Source organism: Chiloscyllium plagiosum, unplaced genomic scaffold (assembly GCF_037043375.1).
Source record: "Chiloscyllium plagiosum isolate Xiang-an unplaced genomic scaffold, Cpla_swu_hap1 HiC_scaffold_39, whole genome shotgun sequence".
In the NCBI taxonomy this organism is placed as follows: domain Eukaryota; kingdom Metazoa; phylum Chordata; class Chondrichthyes; order Orectolobiformes; family Hemiscylliidae; genus Chiloscyllium; species Chiloscyllium plagiosum.
In genome coordinates, this window is record NW_028270177.1 from 34006114 (window position 1) to 34025668 (window position 19555).

Here is a 19555-nt window from a genome sequence, read left to right on the forward strand (position 1 = left end):
TTGACTCTAATCTCCAGCATCTGCAGTACTCACTTTCACCCTGCTGCACTTATCTGTCTACTTTCATTGACTGATATACAAGGACATCGTAATGGTCCACATAAATACAGAAAACATTTTGAAAGAAAGAAACCTCCACAACATAATATGAAAGGAACCTGAAGGGTGTGGGCTCACTTAGAGTCATAGAGATGTATAGCATGGAAATAGACCCTTCGGTCCAACTCGTCCATGCCGACTAGATATCCCAACCCAATCAAGTCCCACCTGCCAGCACGTGGCCCATTTCCCTCCAAACCCTTCCTATTCATATACCCATCAAAATGCCTTTTAAATGTTGCAATTGTACCAGCCTCCACCACTTCCTCTGGCAGCTCATTCCATACACGTACCAACCTCTGCATGAAAAAGTTGCCTCTTAGGTATCTTTTATATCTTTTCCCTCTCACCCTAAACCTAACGCCTTCTTCACGATCCTATCTACCTGCGACTCCACTTTCAAGGAGCTATGAGCCTGCACTCCAAGGTTTCTTTGTTCAGCAACACTCCCTAGGACCTTACCATTAAGTATATAAGTTCTGCTAAGGTTTGCTTTCCCAAAATACAGCACCTTGTATTTACCTGAATTAAACTCCATTGGCCACTTCTCAGCCCATTGGCTCATCTGATCAAGATCCTGTTTTAATCTGAGGTAACCTTCTTCCCTGTCCACTACACCTCCAATTTTGGTGTCATCTGCAAACTTACTAACTATACCTCTTAAGCTCGCATCCAAATTGTTCATATAAATGACGAAAAGTAGAGGACCCAGCACCGATCTTTGTGGCCCTCCACTGGTCACAGGAGCTCCAGTCTGAAAAACAACCGTCCACCACCACCCTCTGTCTTCTACGTTTGAGTCAGTTCTGTATCCAAATGGCTAGTTCTCCCTGTATTCTATGAGGTATAACCTTGCTAACCAGTCTCCCATGAGGTATCTTGCCGAATGCCTTACTGAAGTCCACATAGATGACATCCTCCCCTCTGCCCTCATCAATCCTCATTGTTACGTCTTCAAAAAACTCAATCAAATTCATGAGATATGATTTCCCACACACACAATCATACTGACTCTCCCTAATCAGTCCTTGCCTTTCCAAATATATGTACATCCTGTCCCTCAGGTTTCCCTCCAACAACAACTTGCTCCCTACCGATGTCAGGCTCAATGGCCTATAAGTTCCCTGGCTTTTCCTTACCACCTTTCTTAAATAGTGGCACCATGTTAGCCAGCATCCAGTCTTCTGGCACCTCTCGTGTAACTATTGATGATACAAGTATCTCAGCAAAGGGCCCAGCAATCACTTCCCTCACTTTCCATTGACTTTTCAGGTATACCTGATATGGTCCTGGGGATTTATCCGCTTTTATGCATTTCAAGACATCCAGCACCACCACCTCTGTAATATGGACATTTTTCAAGATGTCACCATCTCTTTCCCCACATTCTATATCTTCCATGTCCTTCTCCACAGTCAACACTGGTGCAAAATATTCATCTAGTATCTCCCCCATCTCCTGTGGCTTCACACATAGGCTATCTTGCTGATCTTTGAGGAGCTCTATTCTTTCCCTAGTTACCCTCTTGTCCTTCATGTGTTTATAAAATCCCTTTGGATTTTCCTTAACTTTATTTCCCAAAGCTATCTCATGTCCCCTTTTTGCCCTCCTGATTTCCCTCTTAAATCTACACCTACGCCTTTATATTCTTCTCAAGATTCACTCCATCTCTGTTGTCTGGACCTGACATATGGTTCTTTCTTTTTCTTAACCAAAACCTCAATTTCTCTAGTCATCCAGCATTCCCTATACCTACCAGCCATGCCTTTCACCCTAACAGGAATATGCTCTTATTATCCTATTTTTGAAGGCTTCCCATTTTCCAGCCAACCCTTTACCTGCGAACATCTGTCCCCAGTCAGCTTTTGAATGTTTTTGCATAATACCATCAAAATTAGCCTTCCTCCAATTTAGAACTTCAACTTTTAGATGGGGTCGATCCTTTTCCATCACTATTTTAAACCTAATAGAATTTTGGTCACTGACCCCAAGTGCTCTCCCACCTCAGTCACCTGCCCTGCCTTATTTCTCAAGTGTAGGTCAAGTTTTGCATCTTCTCTAGTAGATATATCCACATACTGACTCAGAAAATTTTCTTGTACACACTTAACAAATTCCTCTTCATCTAAACCCTTAACACTATGGCAGTCCCAGTCTATATTTGGAAAGTTAAAATCCCCTACCACAACCCACTCTATTATTCATACAGATAACTGAAATCTCCTTGTTTTTTTTACTGTGGCAAACAACCTAAATCAATATCACTCAAATGTCAATTAACAAACTGCTTGATTATGTCAAATTAAAACAAGGTACAGGTTAGCTAGCGACAGTAACACAGTTTATACTGTATGCAATACTTCTGGCAGATACTTAACTTGAAAGGACCAATTTCAGTCGTACCTAGCTCTCCATAAGAAGGTTTCCTCTTTCCACCTTGCCAGATTCTACTTTCCAGGGTCTTTCAGCAGTTGTTCCACCACGTCTGATTTTTCCAGATCTGATTGCCACCTGTAAGGAACATCTTGGCAAATCCCTGTTCTGTCAGTCTTGAGAAGCTGCATCAATTCTGTTTCATTTCTTTTGTACAGTAACTGAAGACTTAAAAGCATTGCCATTTAATATAGTTTTCCTTGCTTCTCCACAGCAAAGACTTTTGCTCTCTGTGTTGCCTGCATCACTGCAGCAATCTTTCTTCTGTTACATTGAGTTCCTGTGAAACGTTGATAAAACTGCTTAATGCAGTTCTATTAAAGTTTTATTCCCCATGGCAAATTGTGATCACATGGATGTTTCTCCACATGGAGGAGTTTTTAAAATCATTCTCAGCATGAGTGCGTCACTGGCTAGGCAGGCATTTATTTCCTGTGCCTAGTTACCCAGAGAGCAGTTAAGGGTCAAACACATTGTTGAGTGTCTGGAATCACATGTTGGCCTTAAAGGTCATTAGTGATCAAGTGAACCAGATGAGTTTTTCCAACAATTGACAATGAATTTGTGATCATCATTAGACTCTTAATTCCAGACTTTTATTGAATTCAAATTCCACCATCTGTCATGGTGAGATTTGAACCCAGTCCCCAGAACATTATCTGGTTCTCTGAATTAACAATCTCGTGATAATGCCACTAGACCACTGACTCACCTGAAAATTCCTGGTAAAAAAACTATAAGCACCAGGAATTCAATAAAAATCTGGAATTAAGAGTCTAATGATGACCAGGAGTTTACTATTCACTTTTCCTGAAGAATCACTCTCCCTTTATTATCCTACAATCAGCATCAGACCTGCCAAATGCTGTTGATCAGTCAGAAAACTGCGTATTCACCTGGATATCAGAAAATGTTCATCTTCTGATGCAAGGTCCTGAAGAGCACCCTCAACACGGGAAACCATTCGGAAACCTGTAAAGAGGATCAGCTCTTTTTACAGCACTAGCTTTTGTTTAAATATCCACCATAAATATTAGTGAATGGATGAAACAATAAGCTGGGAAGGTAAATGGATAAGCTTGCAGGCTTGGCGATAATCGTCAATTGTGGAATTACGCAGGAAATAGATTAGGATTTTTCTGTGTAACGTTCCCTGCAAACTTTCAGGAATGGGTTTGAGCAATGTCCCATATCTCAGAATCTAATTCCGAGTCTCGAACTTTTCAGGAGGAATTCGGGAAGCAGTCGGGAAGAATTTCCTATCGGAATAGATTTTTAAAATAGAATCCCTGCTGTATGGAAACAGGCCATTCAGCCCAACAAGTCCACACCAACTGTCCAAAGGGCATCCCATCCAGACTCTCCTCTCTCCCCTATCCCTGTAACCCTGCACTTCCACTGGATAATCCATCTAACCTACACATTTGTGGAGTGTGGAAGGAAAACAGCACCAGGAAGAAACCCACGCAGAAATGGGAAGAATGTGCAAATTCCACACAGGTACTCGCCCAAAGCTGGAATTGAATCTGGGTCCGTGATGCTGAGAGGCTGCAGCACTAGCCACTTTCCAAGCAAATCCCACAGAGTTTGGTGTGTCAGCAGTTAGGTGGAGTCCGGATACACAACCAGGCTCTGATGATCTACAGAATGAGATTTGGGCTCTTCATCTTGTAACGTTTGTTCACCAATTATGACGATATATGGTGGCTCATCCACTTGGTAGTTGTATCACGATGGAAATCTCACTTTCCCAGAGTCATAGAATCCCAACAGTATGAAACAGGCCCTTCAGCCCAACAGGTCCACACCAACCCTCCAAAGAGTTTCCCAACCAGACCCATTCCCATTCCCTATTATCCTATATTTACCCCTGACTCATATACCTAGACAACACATCCCTGAACTCTATTGGCAATTTAGCATGGCCAGTTCACCTAACCTGCACATCTTTGGATTGTGGGAGGAAACCCATGCAGACACAGGGAGAATGTGCAAACTCCACACAGACTGTCGCCTGAGGCTGGAATCGAACCGGGGTCCCTAATGCTTTGAGGCAGCAGTGCGAACCACTGAGCCACCATGCTGTATCATCGTATGGGTTCACAAAATGGAAATTCCCTAATTTACCTGTCATCTAGGCCCAGGCTGACAGAAAGCATGAACCAGATTGCTACTTACTATTTTTTATTTCAAGTATTCAGCCTCTAGCTACAGATAAACACTTCTAAACAATTGATATGTGATGCTACAATCAAAGCTCTAATCCCCTTATGAACTGTCCTGTACATACACACATGCACACGTGCACAGAGATAGATGAAACATTGATTATGGTCTGAGGGAACACTGGGACAGCAGTTCAGTGACTATTTGTTCATATGATCTGTTAAGATTATTCTTATGATTCTTGGATTGTTTAGAACATGACTTTTCAGTTGTCCTTCTCCAATGCTTCCAGTGGTTTGCAAGAGGCGCGCTTGATTCACTTATTAAAGATCTCTGATTTATTAATGAAAAGTCATGGGTTATTATTAACTGCTGAAGGAAGGATAAATTGGATTTCTTTAGGCTTCTAGTGGCTTATTGTGGAGAACAGACAGCGTGAGCTCTTAAACTGATCATGTCCAGAGGCTTCTCTATACCTTGCTCATAATCCCAAGCTGTTCGAGTACCTGAGAATAAATCACATGCTTGTTGACGAGCAGAAGACCTTTGGTTGATGTGCGAGTGACCAGTGAACAATGGCAATCTGCAGTTTGTTGATAACCAAAGGCCCATCTGTACAACCTTTGACTCTAGTTCGTCTGCAATCTCTAGCTGAAACCCACGGTTATGCAAACAGTTTTTACAAAGAGTATCAAATTTCTTGCTTTCAAGTCATTGTAATTCTTGTAGTCCCTGGTTCTTTCCTCATTCCATCCCTTATTAGCAAAGCACAGAAATGAAATAAGATGTTTTTTTACATTTGTGGGATTTTGCTATTAGCACATTGGCTGTTATGTTTAACAATGTAACATCAACTGCACATCAAATGTAATTCCTTGTTTACACTTCCAGTTGGCCTGAAGCAATGAAAAAACACTGTAAAAGGGTGGATAGGAGCTTCTCAAGACAGGTGCAATAAAATAAATATTGTTTTATAGCATTTTGAAATAAACTAAGTTAAGCTTTTATCTCCATGAATAATTTTGTTAGGATCATTTTAACTTGTGTTGATCATTGCTTATAGAATGTTCACCAACTGGTAGCCCAGTGTTTGTTTAATGTGAGGTAATGGATCCTATATCAGTTGCAGTATATTTGTGAAAGAAGCAAGAAGCAAAAAGGTAGAGTTTCAAGGGACAGGATCAGAGATAGGGAATGCCTGATAGTGTCATAGTTATAACTTGCATTCCCATTGGACAACATGCTTTTCTGGAAACAGCATCTTTGGAGAAACTTTGAAGAAATAAAGCGACTTAATGAGTGTTCATGGTTTTGCCAATATTCTCACTAAAAAGCTCAAGCTGTTTAAGGAACAGTAAATATTTAATACCTTACCTCAGTTATACAATGAAGAGTCTTACCGAATCTGCTTTATAAAAACAATGGTTAAACCATTGCATTCAGATTCTCCCAAGTCTTCAGTGAAAATCAGAAAATGAACTCCAGATTTTCACTCCCAGTGAGCAACACCAGCAAAGATCTTTCAATATATAGAGATTTATTCCAATGATATTTTTCTCACTGTGTTTTATTTTGCTAGTTGGGAAAGCAACCCTTGGACTGCGTGTTCAGTTTTCTGTGGAGGTGGAATACAAACTCGAAGTGTGCCTTGTGTCGAAGAGAACATGTATGGGGAAATTATTCCAGTGGAGGAATGGAAGTGCATGTATGCCTTTAAACCAGTAATGATTCAGAACTGCAACCTTTTTGACTGCCCGAAATGGATTGCCATGGAATGGTCACCAGTGAGACATGCTATTTCCTTTTTAACAAAATCTCTTTCTTCTATAGTTTTGCTGGTTAATTGGTTACCCTGTATAGTCAAGTCAGGTAACAGCTCAGCTGTACGCTGATATATTTGCCAGTGATATTTCACTTTGGTTTCCTGTCAATAGTAAAGCTCTCCAATAGGGAAATACTTTGAATAATGAAAACCGATACTGTGTCATTTTCATGGAATAATTTGATAACTTTAAGAATAGACAGCCAATAAAGTGAGTTTATGTGGAATGTTGATTATAAATATTATGAAATATAAATATATGTAAACTTTCAGTGTTGATTATAAATTAATATTGATTTTTTGGAGTGTAAGTGAACAACTGTAAGAGTATCATTAATTAGATTGTTTTAATAACTGATGAATACTCTTTTTGAACATAAAGCCAATAAGAATCTCTTTTCTCACAGTGCACTGTCACATGTGGCCGGGGTCTGCGATATAGAGTTGTGCTGTGCATAGACTACCGAGGGCAACACACTGGTGGATGTAGCTCACAACTCAAACCTCACATAAAGGAGGAGTGCACTGTGCCAATTCCATGTTATAAAACAAAAGGTGATTTTATAACAATTTATGACAATCCTGTTCCTTCATTTGCTAAATGGAAGAAATGATCTTCTGTTGGGATTCATAAAATAGAGCAAACTTGCAAAAATTAAATTCTAAAGGTCCAGTAATGCATTTAATAGATCTGTTTATAGGAGAGTTGGAGTTTGGATTTTGCTTTAGTTATCCATGTTCAGTAATGTCCATACCATGATTTCTGAAACATACTGCACCTTATATAATCTTTCTGCTTCAACTCCTATTACTGTTGAAGTGCGTCCTTTGGTGTTTCATCTCAGTCATGAGTTGTTGTCAGAGACATTATCCACATGCAAACATCCCTTTGCAACAAGTTCTGCACATGTACAGTTAGCTTCCGTAGCATGTCATTAACACCTTACCTTATCTCTCCTATACTACCACTGATTTACCAATTCACATTGCCTCAACATTGGAAAGCTGGGACTCAACCTATTCCATTCTGGTCACAGTTTGATTTCTGACACAACTTTTTCTTATTCATTCACGGAATGAGGGTGTCGCTGGCTGGGCCATCATTTATTGCCCATCTCTAATTGGCTGTTAAGAGACAACCACATTGCTGCAGATCTGGAGTCACATGTTGGCCAAACTAGGCAGATTTCCATGGCAGATTTCTTTCACTAAAGGACATTAATAAACCAGATGTGGACAACGGATTTGTGCTCATCATTAGTCTCTTAATTCAGATTTTTATTGAATTCAAATTCCACCATCTGTTACAGAGGGATTCAAACCTGGGTCTCCAGAATATTACCTGGGTTTTTTGGATTAATAGTCTAGCAATAATACCACAAAGCTATTGCCTCCTTTGTCATCAACATCAAATGTTTCTCTCTTGAGAGATGCTGCTAAACTTGTTGGGTATTTCCAGTATTTTGTTAACAGGCATAATGAGGCACTGTTCTGACCATCTGGTGACCTCCTTAAAGAGTCAGTTTATTTAATCAGGATTTTCCTACTCTTCAGAAGTCCGTGCTGGCTCTCTTTGATCAGATAATTGTCTAAGTGTTGTTGGTCATTCTTTTTTGACAATATTGTTACTTTAAAAAAGTTATTTTGTCCTTTTTTTTGAAGAGAGGTTGTAAAGGCAGAAGTGCCAAAGACTATAGTTTAACAGTGGAAGGGGAGTGGCCAGTTCTCCATTTCCGGTTTTTCCAATTTGTTTTAAGCTGTAGCAATCACAAGATGTCAGATTCTAGGAGAGTTGCACGATTCAGCAAAGAATTGCTCTGAAGTTCTCTGAAATCTCTCTCTGGATGCTATTCCCTCCTGCTTGTAAGAATCTGTGTTTGAATCTACATTTTTGCCAATGAATGCTTATGGGATGTTACTATATTGGAACAGTTAATTAGTAATAGGTACTGTATCAGGTCAGTTAGGTTTTCCAACAGTTAAGTTATTCTAAATTCTGCTTTTTTTGTGTTTTTCAGCTGTAGTTTTATCTAAATTTTGTTTTGTTTAAAGCAAGTGGTTTGCATCACACCTGGAATATCCACTTCACATTTGCCTTTGAACTGAGAAAACGTTAGGTTGCAGGCTACCTTTTTAAAAAAAGTTGGAAGGGGTCTGTTTAATGATTGATTCCAGTAGAGTTCCTACAATTGATTCTGGATCAGTGGTGCTGGAAGAGCACAGCAGTTCAGGCAGCATCCAAGGAGCAGCGAAATCGACGTTTCAGGCAAAAGCCCTTCGTCAGGAATAAAGGCAGTGAGCCTGAAGCGTGGAGAGATAAGCTAAGGGAGGGTGGGGGTGGGGAGAGAGTAGCATAGAGTACAATAGGTGAGTGGGGGAGGAGATGAAGGTGATAGGTCAGGGAGGAGAGGGTGGAGTGGATAGGTGGAAAAGGAGCTAGGCAAGTCGGACAGGTCCGGACAAGTCATGGGGACAGTGCTGAGCTGGAAGTTTGAAACTAGGATGAGGTGGGGGAAGGGGAAATGAGGAAGTTGTTGAAGTCCACATTGATGCCCTGGGGTTGAAGTGTTCCGAGGCGGAAGATGAGGCGTTCTTCCTCCAGGCGTCTGGTGGTGAGGGAGCCGCTCCCTCGTTGGATGCTGCCTGAACTGCTGTGCTCTTCCAGCACCACTAATCCAGAATCTGGTTTCCAGCATCTGCAGTCATTGTTTTTACCTTCCTACAATTGATGCTAACCCGTCTGGGCTGCAGGCAGAACAGTTTTAAAAAATGTCCCCCTGCATCTATAACATGCTGCTGGCAACCTTGATGAGCAGAGTGTGGAACCGGTGCCTTCTCAGTGTGTGGAGGTCATCACATTGACTGTTGTTCTAGCAGTCCCATCTGTACCAGAACTCTGTAGTGGGCACAGCAAAGATGAGTGCATGGAGAGAGATTCGTCTGGGATTTTGGAGGTAGAGAGATTGGGAGCTCAGGGAGACAGGCAATTAGAAAGCAGGAAGGGGATTGGGTTTTAGAGGCCAGGTGTGGGGGCTTAACACCTTCTGGAGAGAGATTGCCCCAGTGCAGACAGGACACCCTCCAAATGCTGTGCACTGCTTCATACCCACCTTTTCGACAGATTTTCTTTCAAGGAAAAGAACGCTCCCACTGTCTGCCATGTGCCCACATGTTGTGGGCAGTATAATATCCAACTAAAAAACTGAATTGCATTTTAATGATCATTACAATGATGGGTGGGTCATTTTAGTTTCAGCTGCCACCCATTTGTCACATCATGGGCCCAGGTTAGGCATGGGTCTGAGAAATCCCCTACTGAAAACATTGCTAACAGTGTAGGGAGGTGGCAGGGGAAATATAATCCAGCCATTGGTTTCCTCCCCCTTTATTATGGTGATAAAGTAACATTCACAATTCTCTAAGGCAGAATTCTCAAGGCAGAATTCTTGTTCTATACTGAAAGCAGGAATTTAATAAGTTGTACTATGAATTAGTATGAAAATTGTGCTGTGAACTTACAAAGTCTCTGGTGTTACCTGTGTGGCAGACTAAACATGCCACTGGTATCTTACTGAACTGCTTTAAAGATTATCTGAATGGACTATAATGAATAGCGAGCCCAGAGGACTGCTCCAAAAAATGGAAAGTTCAAATGGAGAGAGAATAAGTCTCAGGGCTCCTTGTTCTGCAGACGATATGTATGCCATGGGAATAGTACCTCATTATTCTAGAAAATAGATCCATGGATTATATATCTGTTTAATTTAAATGCTCTACAATATTTTGAGGACTTCAGTTCAGAAGCTAATATGATTAACTCAGCAGGAAAGAATTCTTAATTGAATAGTACAATGTAATTATTGTTTTGAATGTGTCTGGGGACCCATGGGTTTGATATATGTATGGTATTTCCAGAAAAACTTCCTGTGGAAGCTAAAGTACCTTGGATTAAGCAAGCACAGGAACTGCAGGAACCAAAAGCTGCATCTGAGGAGCCAACGTGAGTTCATGGGTTTTAATTTTCACATTATGCTTAATGCAGTGTTTATTTAATAGTGAGTCAGTTTGCACAGCACATTTTAGTGGTCTGCAGTTTGTCCAGTTGGATTCTAATGTTTGAGGACTGAACACTAAATTGTGTTTTCCCACGAGCTTTGGGACCCTGAAGTTGGCACCAAGTCTTAATTGGCAGTTACCGAATTGCAGTGTGCCTAAGGGTGAAATCTGCCTGGCGGAGCCCTCCTACACTTGCCACCCGATTGAGAGTATCAGGTTGGAACCTAATGCTGTTGACCCAGTTGGAGAGCCAGCAGCATTGAAGACTCAGCAACACAATTAGGAGAGCCTGGTGTTGCTGAGGATGATCAGTGGAGATTGAGATAAATGATTATTTCTGATTTATGTCTTGTTAATGGGTGTTATATATGCTCATTGTGAATTTACATGGACCTGAATTTCATCCTCTATACATGTTTTGAAATGTCCTGGTTCAAACTCATTAATGGTTCTATAAACAGATAGACATATAATTGATAGTCTTGCTCACAAGAGTGCAGTTGGTTATCCTAACAATTCTTTCTTGATAGTTGATTGAGGTGGAATAAAGGCCATTAAAAAGTCAATGCCAGATGTAAGGGTGACAATTTGTTCTGTCTTGGCAAAAGAAATAGTTCAATGGCTAAGCAGCTGAAACCAAATACAATTACAATCTTTTTGATAACCTTTGTCTTCATCCATGTCAAAGCATGACTTTGAACACTTGCTTGATCTTTGCTTCCAGTGTAGTTGTCTCTTGGCTCAGGCACAGCATAAAAACTTCCAAGTTTCACTTACAGGCCCCTCATGTTTGCACACCTCAATCCCAGTGCAAAGTTCTGCCCGTACACTGTTCCTTCCATGTAGCCAGCAGCGATCCAGAAAGGAAATCTTGGCCCACTGCTTTTAATTTTTTTAAGTATGGGAATGTTGTCTAAAAATCTGCTAACAACATTATTATAGGCAGTTGGCACTGAATTGTGCATCAGTTTGTAACTCCCATGGGAAATAATGTCTGTACTGTAGAAATGACAAGCAGTTCAGTAGCATAGCCATTCCATCATCGAGAGATCTTATAGTGAATGGGCTTAATGTGCCAGTAAACCTTCACCATATATCAAAGTAAGTTAAATATTAAGAACAGTCATTGACGGATTTAAGTAAAGCCATAATGAATAAGAGTGAGTGATGCTAATATGAGCTGAGCTTAGAAGTATAAAGAATGCGTTCCTGAGAATTTTGGTGAGCTGTTTAAACTGCAGCAGAGCTAATCCAGATCCATTTGTCTCAATTTTGAAGATTTGCATTGTGGAACATTGATGATTCTTTACTATTAGAACTTGAATTTCATAATTCTCATCTTGGACCTAGTGGGCCACCTTATTAAAAATGTGCTTTAGTTGAACAATTGAATGTGATGAGAGAAAAAAAAAACTTGTTCATAGAGGAGAACTTGGAGACTGAAGATGTGTTGTGTATTTGACCGATCGTACCGGGTAATTCCTTTTCAAAAATTAAGTTTTGCTTTGCAGAACAGAATCTTAATTCCAAGGTTTCAATAATTTATGGAGGAAACTGTAGTGATGCATGTTATCATATAAAGGGGTCAGTAGAGGGGCAAGAGGACACAGTTAAAGGGAGGCCCAATCTAACACAAAGCTAAAACAGCACAGAACAAAGCAAGAAACTGTTCTCTCTTTAACCAGTAGATTAAAGAACCATTTCATGAATCGCACCAAGTCTGACCTAGAAAGTATGCATTAAAATAATGAATTCAGTGATGAATTTTAAAAAAACATAATGAAAGACTGGATTAACAGAGCATGATTAAGAGTAGTTGAAAAGCAAGTTTAAGAATATATTTTGCTTTCTTAACTGAAGGTTAAATCTCCAACAATGACTAAAAACTGAAGGAATACGATTGCACAATTCTCAAAGTTAATTTGCAATGCCAAAGAGGTTGTTTCACATTAATAGGATTTGCCATGCCATTAAACAAGTACTTAGACTGAAATGGACAAAGTCTAACTTTCTGTGTGATCTTAGTCCCTATCAATGACATTAACACAGGGACTTCACACCATTCAGTATAAGTGATGGGACAACCACAGAATTGCAGAAGTGCTACAACATGGGAGGAGGTCATTCAGCCCAAAATGCCTGTACAGGCTCTTCAAATGAGCATCAATCTCCTGCCTCTCCCCCATACCCCTGCACTCTATTTATATCCAAATACTTATCCAATGTCCTCTTGTATACAATTGACCCTGCCTTCTCCATACTTCTGGATAATGCATTCCATATCCTACTTAATGTGTGATGACACTTCTTCTCATGTAGCCCTTTGTTTTGTTTGCGCATCACTATAAATCTATGCCCCTGCCCCCCGGCTTCATTTGTTTTTATTTTTACAAGTTGGAACAGTTCCTCCTTATCTATTCCTTTCTGGTCCCCTCATGTTTTTGAAAACATCTGTCAGATCTCCTCTCAGCTTTCTTCTATCCAAGAAGATCAGTTCCAACTTCTTCATCCTATCCTCATAACTGAAGTTTCTAATTCCTGGTACCATTCTTGTAAATTGCTTCTCTCCAAGCATTCACATCTTTCCTATAGTGTGGGATTCACAACTACACGCAGTACCCCAGCTGAGGGCTAGCAAGTGTCATACACAAATTCAGCATATTGTTTCCTTGTTCGTGTACTCTATGGCCCTATTAATAAAACTAAGGATACTTTATTAACTGTTCTGCTTACCTGTTCTGCCACCTTTAATGATCAGTGCATATATACTCCAGGTCCCTCTGATTTTTTTACTTTCTTTTGAATTGTACCACATAATTTGGGTTGTATTTCAGTGTTCTTCCTACCAAGGCACATCAGCTCAGACTACTCTGCATTGAGCCTCACCTAACACCAATCCGCCCACCCCATCAACCAGTCAATGGCGTTGTGGAGTCCACACTGTCCTCCTCCACAGTTGATAATTCTCCCAAGTTTTGAGTCATCTGCAAGCTTTGAAATTATCTCCTGCACACTAAGATCCAGATCACGAAGAATCTATCAGGAAAAGCAAGAGTCCCAACATCAACCTGACAGTCAATGAGATGCCTTTTGGATGAGCAGGATTTCTCAGATAGCAACTTTTGGATTTCTATGCACCTCTCTAATGACTTAAATAACGATGGGGGCTGCTGATCTCACTGTTCCTTTTCCAGCAAAATCTGAGCATGGAGTGAAACTTTCATGTTCCCAGACATATTGTTGACTCATCTCACTAACATCCCGATCATAGGAAGCCACCTTGTTGCAGTAGCACCATCACATGGAGTAGAGAAACCAGATTGTTCAGTGGGATTTTAGTTCTGTGGAGCAAACAGCTGGGACATTGTGCCTAAAGTTTAACTTGATCCTAATTTCTCATGCGCATTTCTTAACTGACCTTTGATTAACATTGACTACATAGGCAATAGACTCATTGCGAATATCAGAAATTGTGGCATTATCATGCTGAAGATGAATCAGCTAGAGTCTTTAGGAACACGGAAAGGGTGCAATGAGGCGATTGAACTGTTACTACCAACAAAAGAAAAGTAACATTGCTCGCATCAGAATATTACTCGTCGAAATGTTGTGCATTTTGGTAACTCCTTATGGAAGGTAACAGTCACATATCTGGATTATCAAGTCTTATGTTGCACTATGGATATTATTGACCATTATTTTCTTGTTTCTTCACAGATTCATTCCTGAGCCCTGGTCACAATGCAGTACTTCTTGCGGAGTTGGTGAACAAGTACGGATGGTCAGGTGCCGTGTCCTGCTTACATTCTCCCAAACAGTGGAGGAGCTTCCCGATGAGGAATGTGAAGAAGAAAAGCCGCCCACTCAGCGAACTTGTTTCTCTGCTCCATGTGAAGGTGGTACTGCAACATATGATTTGGAGGTGGCTTCCTATGGTCGGGATGACAATGAGATGGAAGAACAATTTGACTGGGAATATGAAGGTTTCACCCCATGCTCAGCTTCCTGTTTAAGAGGTACTTTTTATATAGATATTACACAGTTGACTTCCTTAGCTGAGTTTGGCCCTGGATCTTTGCAGATGAGTCTGCTACATAATTATTGCTTCTTTCCATTACACTGCAAGAACATTGACACAAATTAATGTCAACAAGTTATTTGATCACAAAAAGTATTGCAATATAAGCTGAATTTCGTAGCTGTTTATTTTCAGGAATTGATTTAGGACCATGAGTCCCAGCTACATTTTCTTTCATAGAATCAAAGAATGATTACAATAGAATCATAGAATTATTACAATGAAAGAGTGCATGCAGTACATTATATATGTGCTGATTTCTGGTAGAACATTTACCTAGTGCCATTTCCCTGCCTTTTCACCTGTAGCCTTGCATTTTTATTTTCCTTTTCAGGAATAATCCAATTTCCTTATGAAAGCTTCAACTGAACCTGCCTCTTCTGAACCGGAACCTACACATCTTCTCAAAACTTGCTGAGCCTGCCTGGATCACACTCAGTGAAATGCAGATTTTAACTGCATTAAAAAGAGTTTTCCTCGCACCGCTGTTGCTTCTTTTGCAAATTACCTCAAACCTGTGTCCTCCTCTTCTCTTCTCGATCCATCCAATAGGATCCGTTTCTTGCCATGTGAAAACTTGATGGGCCGAATGGCATAACAATCCTGTGATTTGTATTTTGTCCAGATACCTCATGATTTTAAAAACCGCAACCAAAAGTCCGATCAACTTCTTCATCTGCAAGGAGTACATCCCAAGCTTTTCCAATTTATTTTCATAACTGAAGTTCCTCATCCCTTGTACCATTCTCATGATTTATTTTCTGCACTCTATCTAATGCCTTCACTTCCTTCCTAAAGTGTCTTGGCAGAATTAGACACAGTATTCCAGTTAGACCAATTCTCATTTTAATGCAGATTTAGCATAGCTTTCTTGCTTTCATGCTGTCTTAAACCCTACCTTCAATGATTAATGCATATCTACATCCAGATACTTCTGGTCCTGCATTCACTTTAGAATTGTAACCTTTGTTTTATGTTGTCCCTTTTTTTACTACTTGACACTTTTCTGCATCTTTCCGTTCACCAGTGTTGTTTAAATAGCTTCCATTATTCTCCTCCTATAGTTCACTACATTTCCAGGTTTTGTATCAGCAGCAATTTTTTTAATTGTGCAATGTGCATCTGTATTGAGACACAGGGAGTTTCCGTGTTAAAGTTGGAACACTAGAAGCAGCCTAAATGGGTGGGGTCAAGCTCCCACAGAATCAAGCTTTTTAGTTTTAGTTTTCAGTAGGAGTTGTAGGGGTGTTGAAGCTGGATGTGGAAGCTGTTTTTCCTCTCTTGGTTACAGTTAAAGTGACTGGTTCTCCTGCTACTAGAATTGCATGGGAGACGATCTGTATGACTGAATTTGCCTTTGTCAAGGGTGTGTTTATGGGATATTACAATATTGGAGCAGTTACTGTTTAGTAGTTAACTATTATTCTGTTAAGTTTTCCAATAGAGTTAAATTATTCCAATTTCTTTCTTCCTTTGTTGTCTTTTAACTATAGTGTATGAATAAAGTGTGTTTTGCTTCAAATCTGGTGGTTTAACCAATTGAATTGCATCCAGAAAGCAACATCTGACACTTGCTTTTAAAAAAAGAAAAAGTTAGGGTCCAGGCTCCCTCCTTAATATATTCTGAGGGTATTTGGTCTGGTCCCTAGCAATATACTCTAGTCCTCATATTCCCTTAGCTTTCTATTTAAACTTAATAGTTGTTATGGACTGTGGATATTGGTTCCTTATTTAGTTAAGGAAATCGAATAACATGCTCACTATTTCATGGTGAGTTAACAAAAATTAAAATAGAATGCAAGATCAAATGTAATATTTTTTGGGACACATCTTAAGGATACCTTTTTTTAATTCTCTTGTGGGACATAGGCATCACTGGCTGGGCCAGCATTTATTGCCTGTCCCTAGTTGCCCTGGAGAAGATGGTGGCAAGCTGCCATAAATATCAAAATAACAAGTAGGTACATTTTGCCTATGTATCTGATGGTGTACGTTATCCACAGAGGCTATCGCCTGAAAGATATTTTATTTCCCAGTAATTAACGGGTTAACAGAACATTTCTTATTGTTTTTGGACTTTACTGTGCTCCAATCTTACTGTAATCTGGAGCTGGATTGGAAATTGGGCTGGATTTTATGCAGCCCATGATAACATGAACCATGGAGACCAGGACCAGTTAATCACAGGAAGGAGCTCATACAGGAACCCCTGCCTCTGCCAGAGAAATATCGATTAGCTCCATTAATGAGCCTAATTCCAAATTCCGGAGAAGAGTCATGGGATGCCGAGCATTAACTGTTTCAAGATTAGAGTGGTGCTGGAAATGCACAGCAGGTCAGGCAGCATCCGAGGAGCAGGAAAACCGACGTTTCGGGCAGGAGCCCTTCATCAGGATGTTTCCTGTTGAAGGGCTCCTGCCCAAAACGTTGATTTTCCTGCTCCTCGGATGCTGCCTGACCTGCTGTGCTGTTCCCACACCACTTTAATCTTGACTCTAATCTCCAGAATCTGCAGTCCTCACTTTCGCCTACAACGTTAACTATTTCCCCACTCCACTGATGCTGCCAGAGCTGCTGAGTTTTTCTCATATTTTCTGTTTTTATTACACATCTCTATCATCTGCAATATTTTCCTTCTATGAAAGTTTGATTGTTGCACCTTCAGTACCTGTTTACTCAGCAATGCTGCTAAATAATTACATATTGCTAAAGAATGCAATGTTGCTGAGGGAAAAGACCCTGCTGGCATGTTAGACCATAAACATGTTGGTACCTCTCAGGATATTCTATACTCCTATGTGATAGTAATGAGCAAAAGTTTGTGGAAGGTGTGAATGTGAGAATGTGGGTGAGGTAATGAGGTTGGGTGGGTGAGTGAAGTGTGGGCAAGGGAGGGAGGGAGAAAGGGGGAGAGAGGTGAATGGGTGGGTGAGTGTGTTTGAATGAGTGAATGTAGATGACTGGGTCAGTGAGGATAAGTGGAATCAGGAAGGCTAGCGCGTTGTGTGTGGGAGTGGGTGGGTAAATGTGTCTATCTATCTCTCACTCTCACGCAGTCACTCATGCACACATATACATACATCCACCACCATATTTCCCCATTAGCTTATATCTAAGGCAAGCTGGAAATGGAATCAAACTGAAGTTGAAAGGCAGCCCACTTCCAAACTCCACTTTCATGAAAATTCTGCAAAGGCAAGCTCGGAGTGTGTTCCTCCAGAGCTGAACCAAGGCCAGAGTTAGCTAAACTCAGTGCCTTAGCTAGACTCTGTTCCTTCATGGTGTCTCCATGGTTAGCACTGTTGCCTCACAGCTTCAGGGGCCTCGGTTTGAAGAAGTTCAGATCAGATGGATTGGCCATGCTAAATTTCCTGTAGTGTGCAGGGAAGGTGCATCAGCCATGGGAAATGCGGGGTTACAGGGATAGGATGGAGGGCGTTTCTCTGGGTGGGATGCTGTTCAGAGGGGTGGTGTGGCCTGCTTCCACACAGTAAGGATTCAATGATTTTATGAACTTCACTAATGTTCAGGATTTGGATCTGGTCTTTTTCTCTCTCTAACTCAGCATCTTAACCAAAACAGCCAACAAAAAAGTTTTATTTTTTAGCTCTGCTGCTTGACATTTTTGTGGTTATTTTTATTGATTCCTCACTCAAATTATTCATTTATCAATTTGTTGCCTTGTAATTAATTTCTTTAAATGCGTGTTTCCTGCTGTGGTAAACTTCATCTGCTCATTGGCTGTCATGAGTAAGAGAACAATTGAAATGTTCCCCACCCAACTTCAGTGAAAAATTATCAGTTGTGTGAATAAAGCATCTTCTACATTCTGATTACACCATGTTCCCATTATGTCTTGTTAAATCATCCTGGAGAAAAGTTAACTCCTATTGAAGAACATTTTTCTGATTTTAAAATAGGAAACAATTCATAGTCTTTTACTTTCATGGGTTTAAGTAAATAAAATGGGCAAAAAAAAGTGCATTTTTTTTGCACTGTTTATTACAGAATCTACTGTGGCAGTTGTGTTTTGTATTTTCATTGTATTCTGAAAGTTTTTGCAGAACGCTACAAGTGACTCACCAGCAAATTTTTTTTAGTATTGCCTTTCGATGAATAAATTAGTGTAATATGTGCACCGTATCCAAATCCTTTGATAATTCTGTGTGTAATTATACTTCCAGGGAAACAGGAAACAATAGTTGTGTGTCGAAACAAACAAACGCAGGAAAATGTGGATGACACTTTGTGTGACAATTTCAAACGGCCTCCACACATGGTCCGAACTTGTGGTACCGACCCTTGTCCTCCCAGGTATGTATCATTTCTGGGCAACAGCCTTCAAAGATATTTTGCACTTTTAATTTACAGCCTGAATTGAATATCACAATGAGGAGTATATTCAATTAAATGAGATGAGCCTAGAGTGTTGTGAAGGGAAATGTGTAGAAACCTATTCATGTCTTTCATTCCTGCGTTGAGCTGTAGTTTTAAGGAGGGAAGAGTATGTTTTGTGAAGCTCCGTATAGCTTACAGTTCATCTGATGTCAATGTAATGCAAAAATCATGACCTGGGATCTTTCCTTGTGCAATCCATCCTGGCACATTAGAGTATAAGAGTGCCCTTCTGACAGATGCATAGCCAACTTCAGTCAAGTATCCAATGTCAAATTAATCTGCATTCGTTTATTGGTCTGAAATTTTGTCATCACAGAAATGAATGGGTGAAGGTGGGGAAGTGGGTGGCAGGAACGCTATGAGGGAGCCAAGTGACTGCTGCTGCTCGTGAACTCTGAATCATGCAGTTCGAGTAGCTTCAAGGACCAGGTAGCAAAACAGTTTAAACGTATCCACTAATTTGACTTGCATTGTCCCTTTAACTTCTGCTTGACATCACACTC

At 40.4% G+C, this 19555-nt stretch overlaps 1 protein-coding gene across 2 annotated transcripts in view; it reads left to right on the plus strand.

Moving 5' to 3' along the window:
* adamtsl3 (ADAMTS like 3) overlaps positions 1–19555 on the plus strand; it is a 669182-nt gene that overhangs the window by 475420 nt on the left and 174207 nt on the right. For both annotated transcript variants that reach the window (XM_043677600.2, XM_043677602.2), the window contains 5 exons: positions 6278–6482; positions 6928–7075; positions 10436–10520; positions 14294–14592; positions 18839–18968. In XM_043677600.2, the coding sequence (XP_043533535.2) occupies positions 6278–6482; positions 6928–7075; positions 10436–10520; positions 14294–14592; positions 18839–18968 (867 nt within the window). The remainder of the gene's footprint in view (positions 1–6277; positions 6483–6927; positions 7076–10435; positions 10521–14293; positions 14593–18838; positions 18969–19555) is intronic.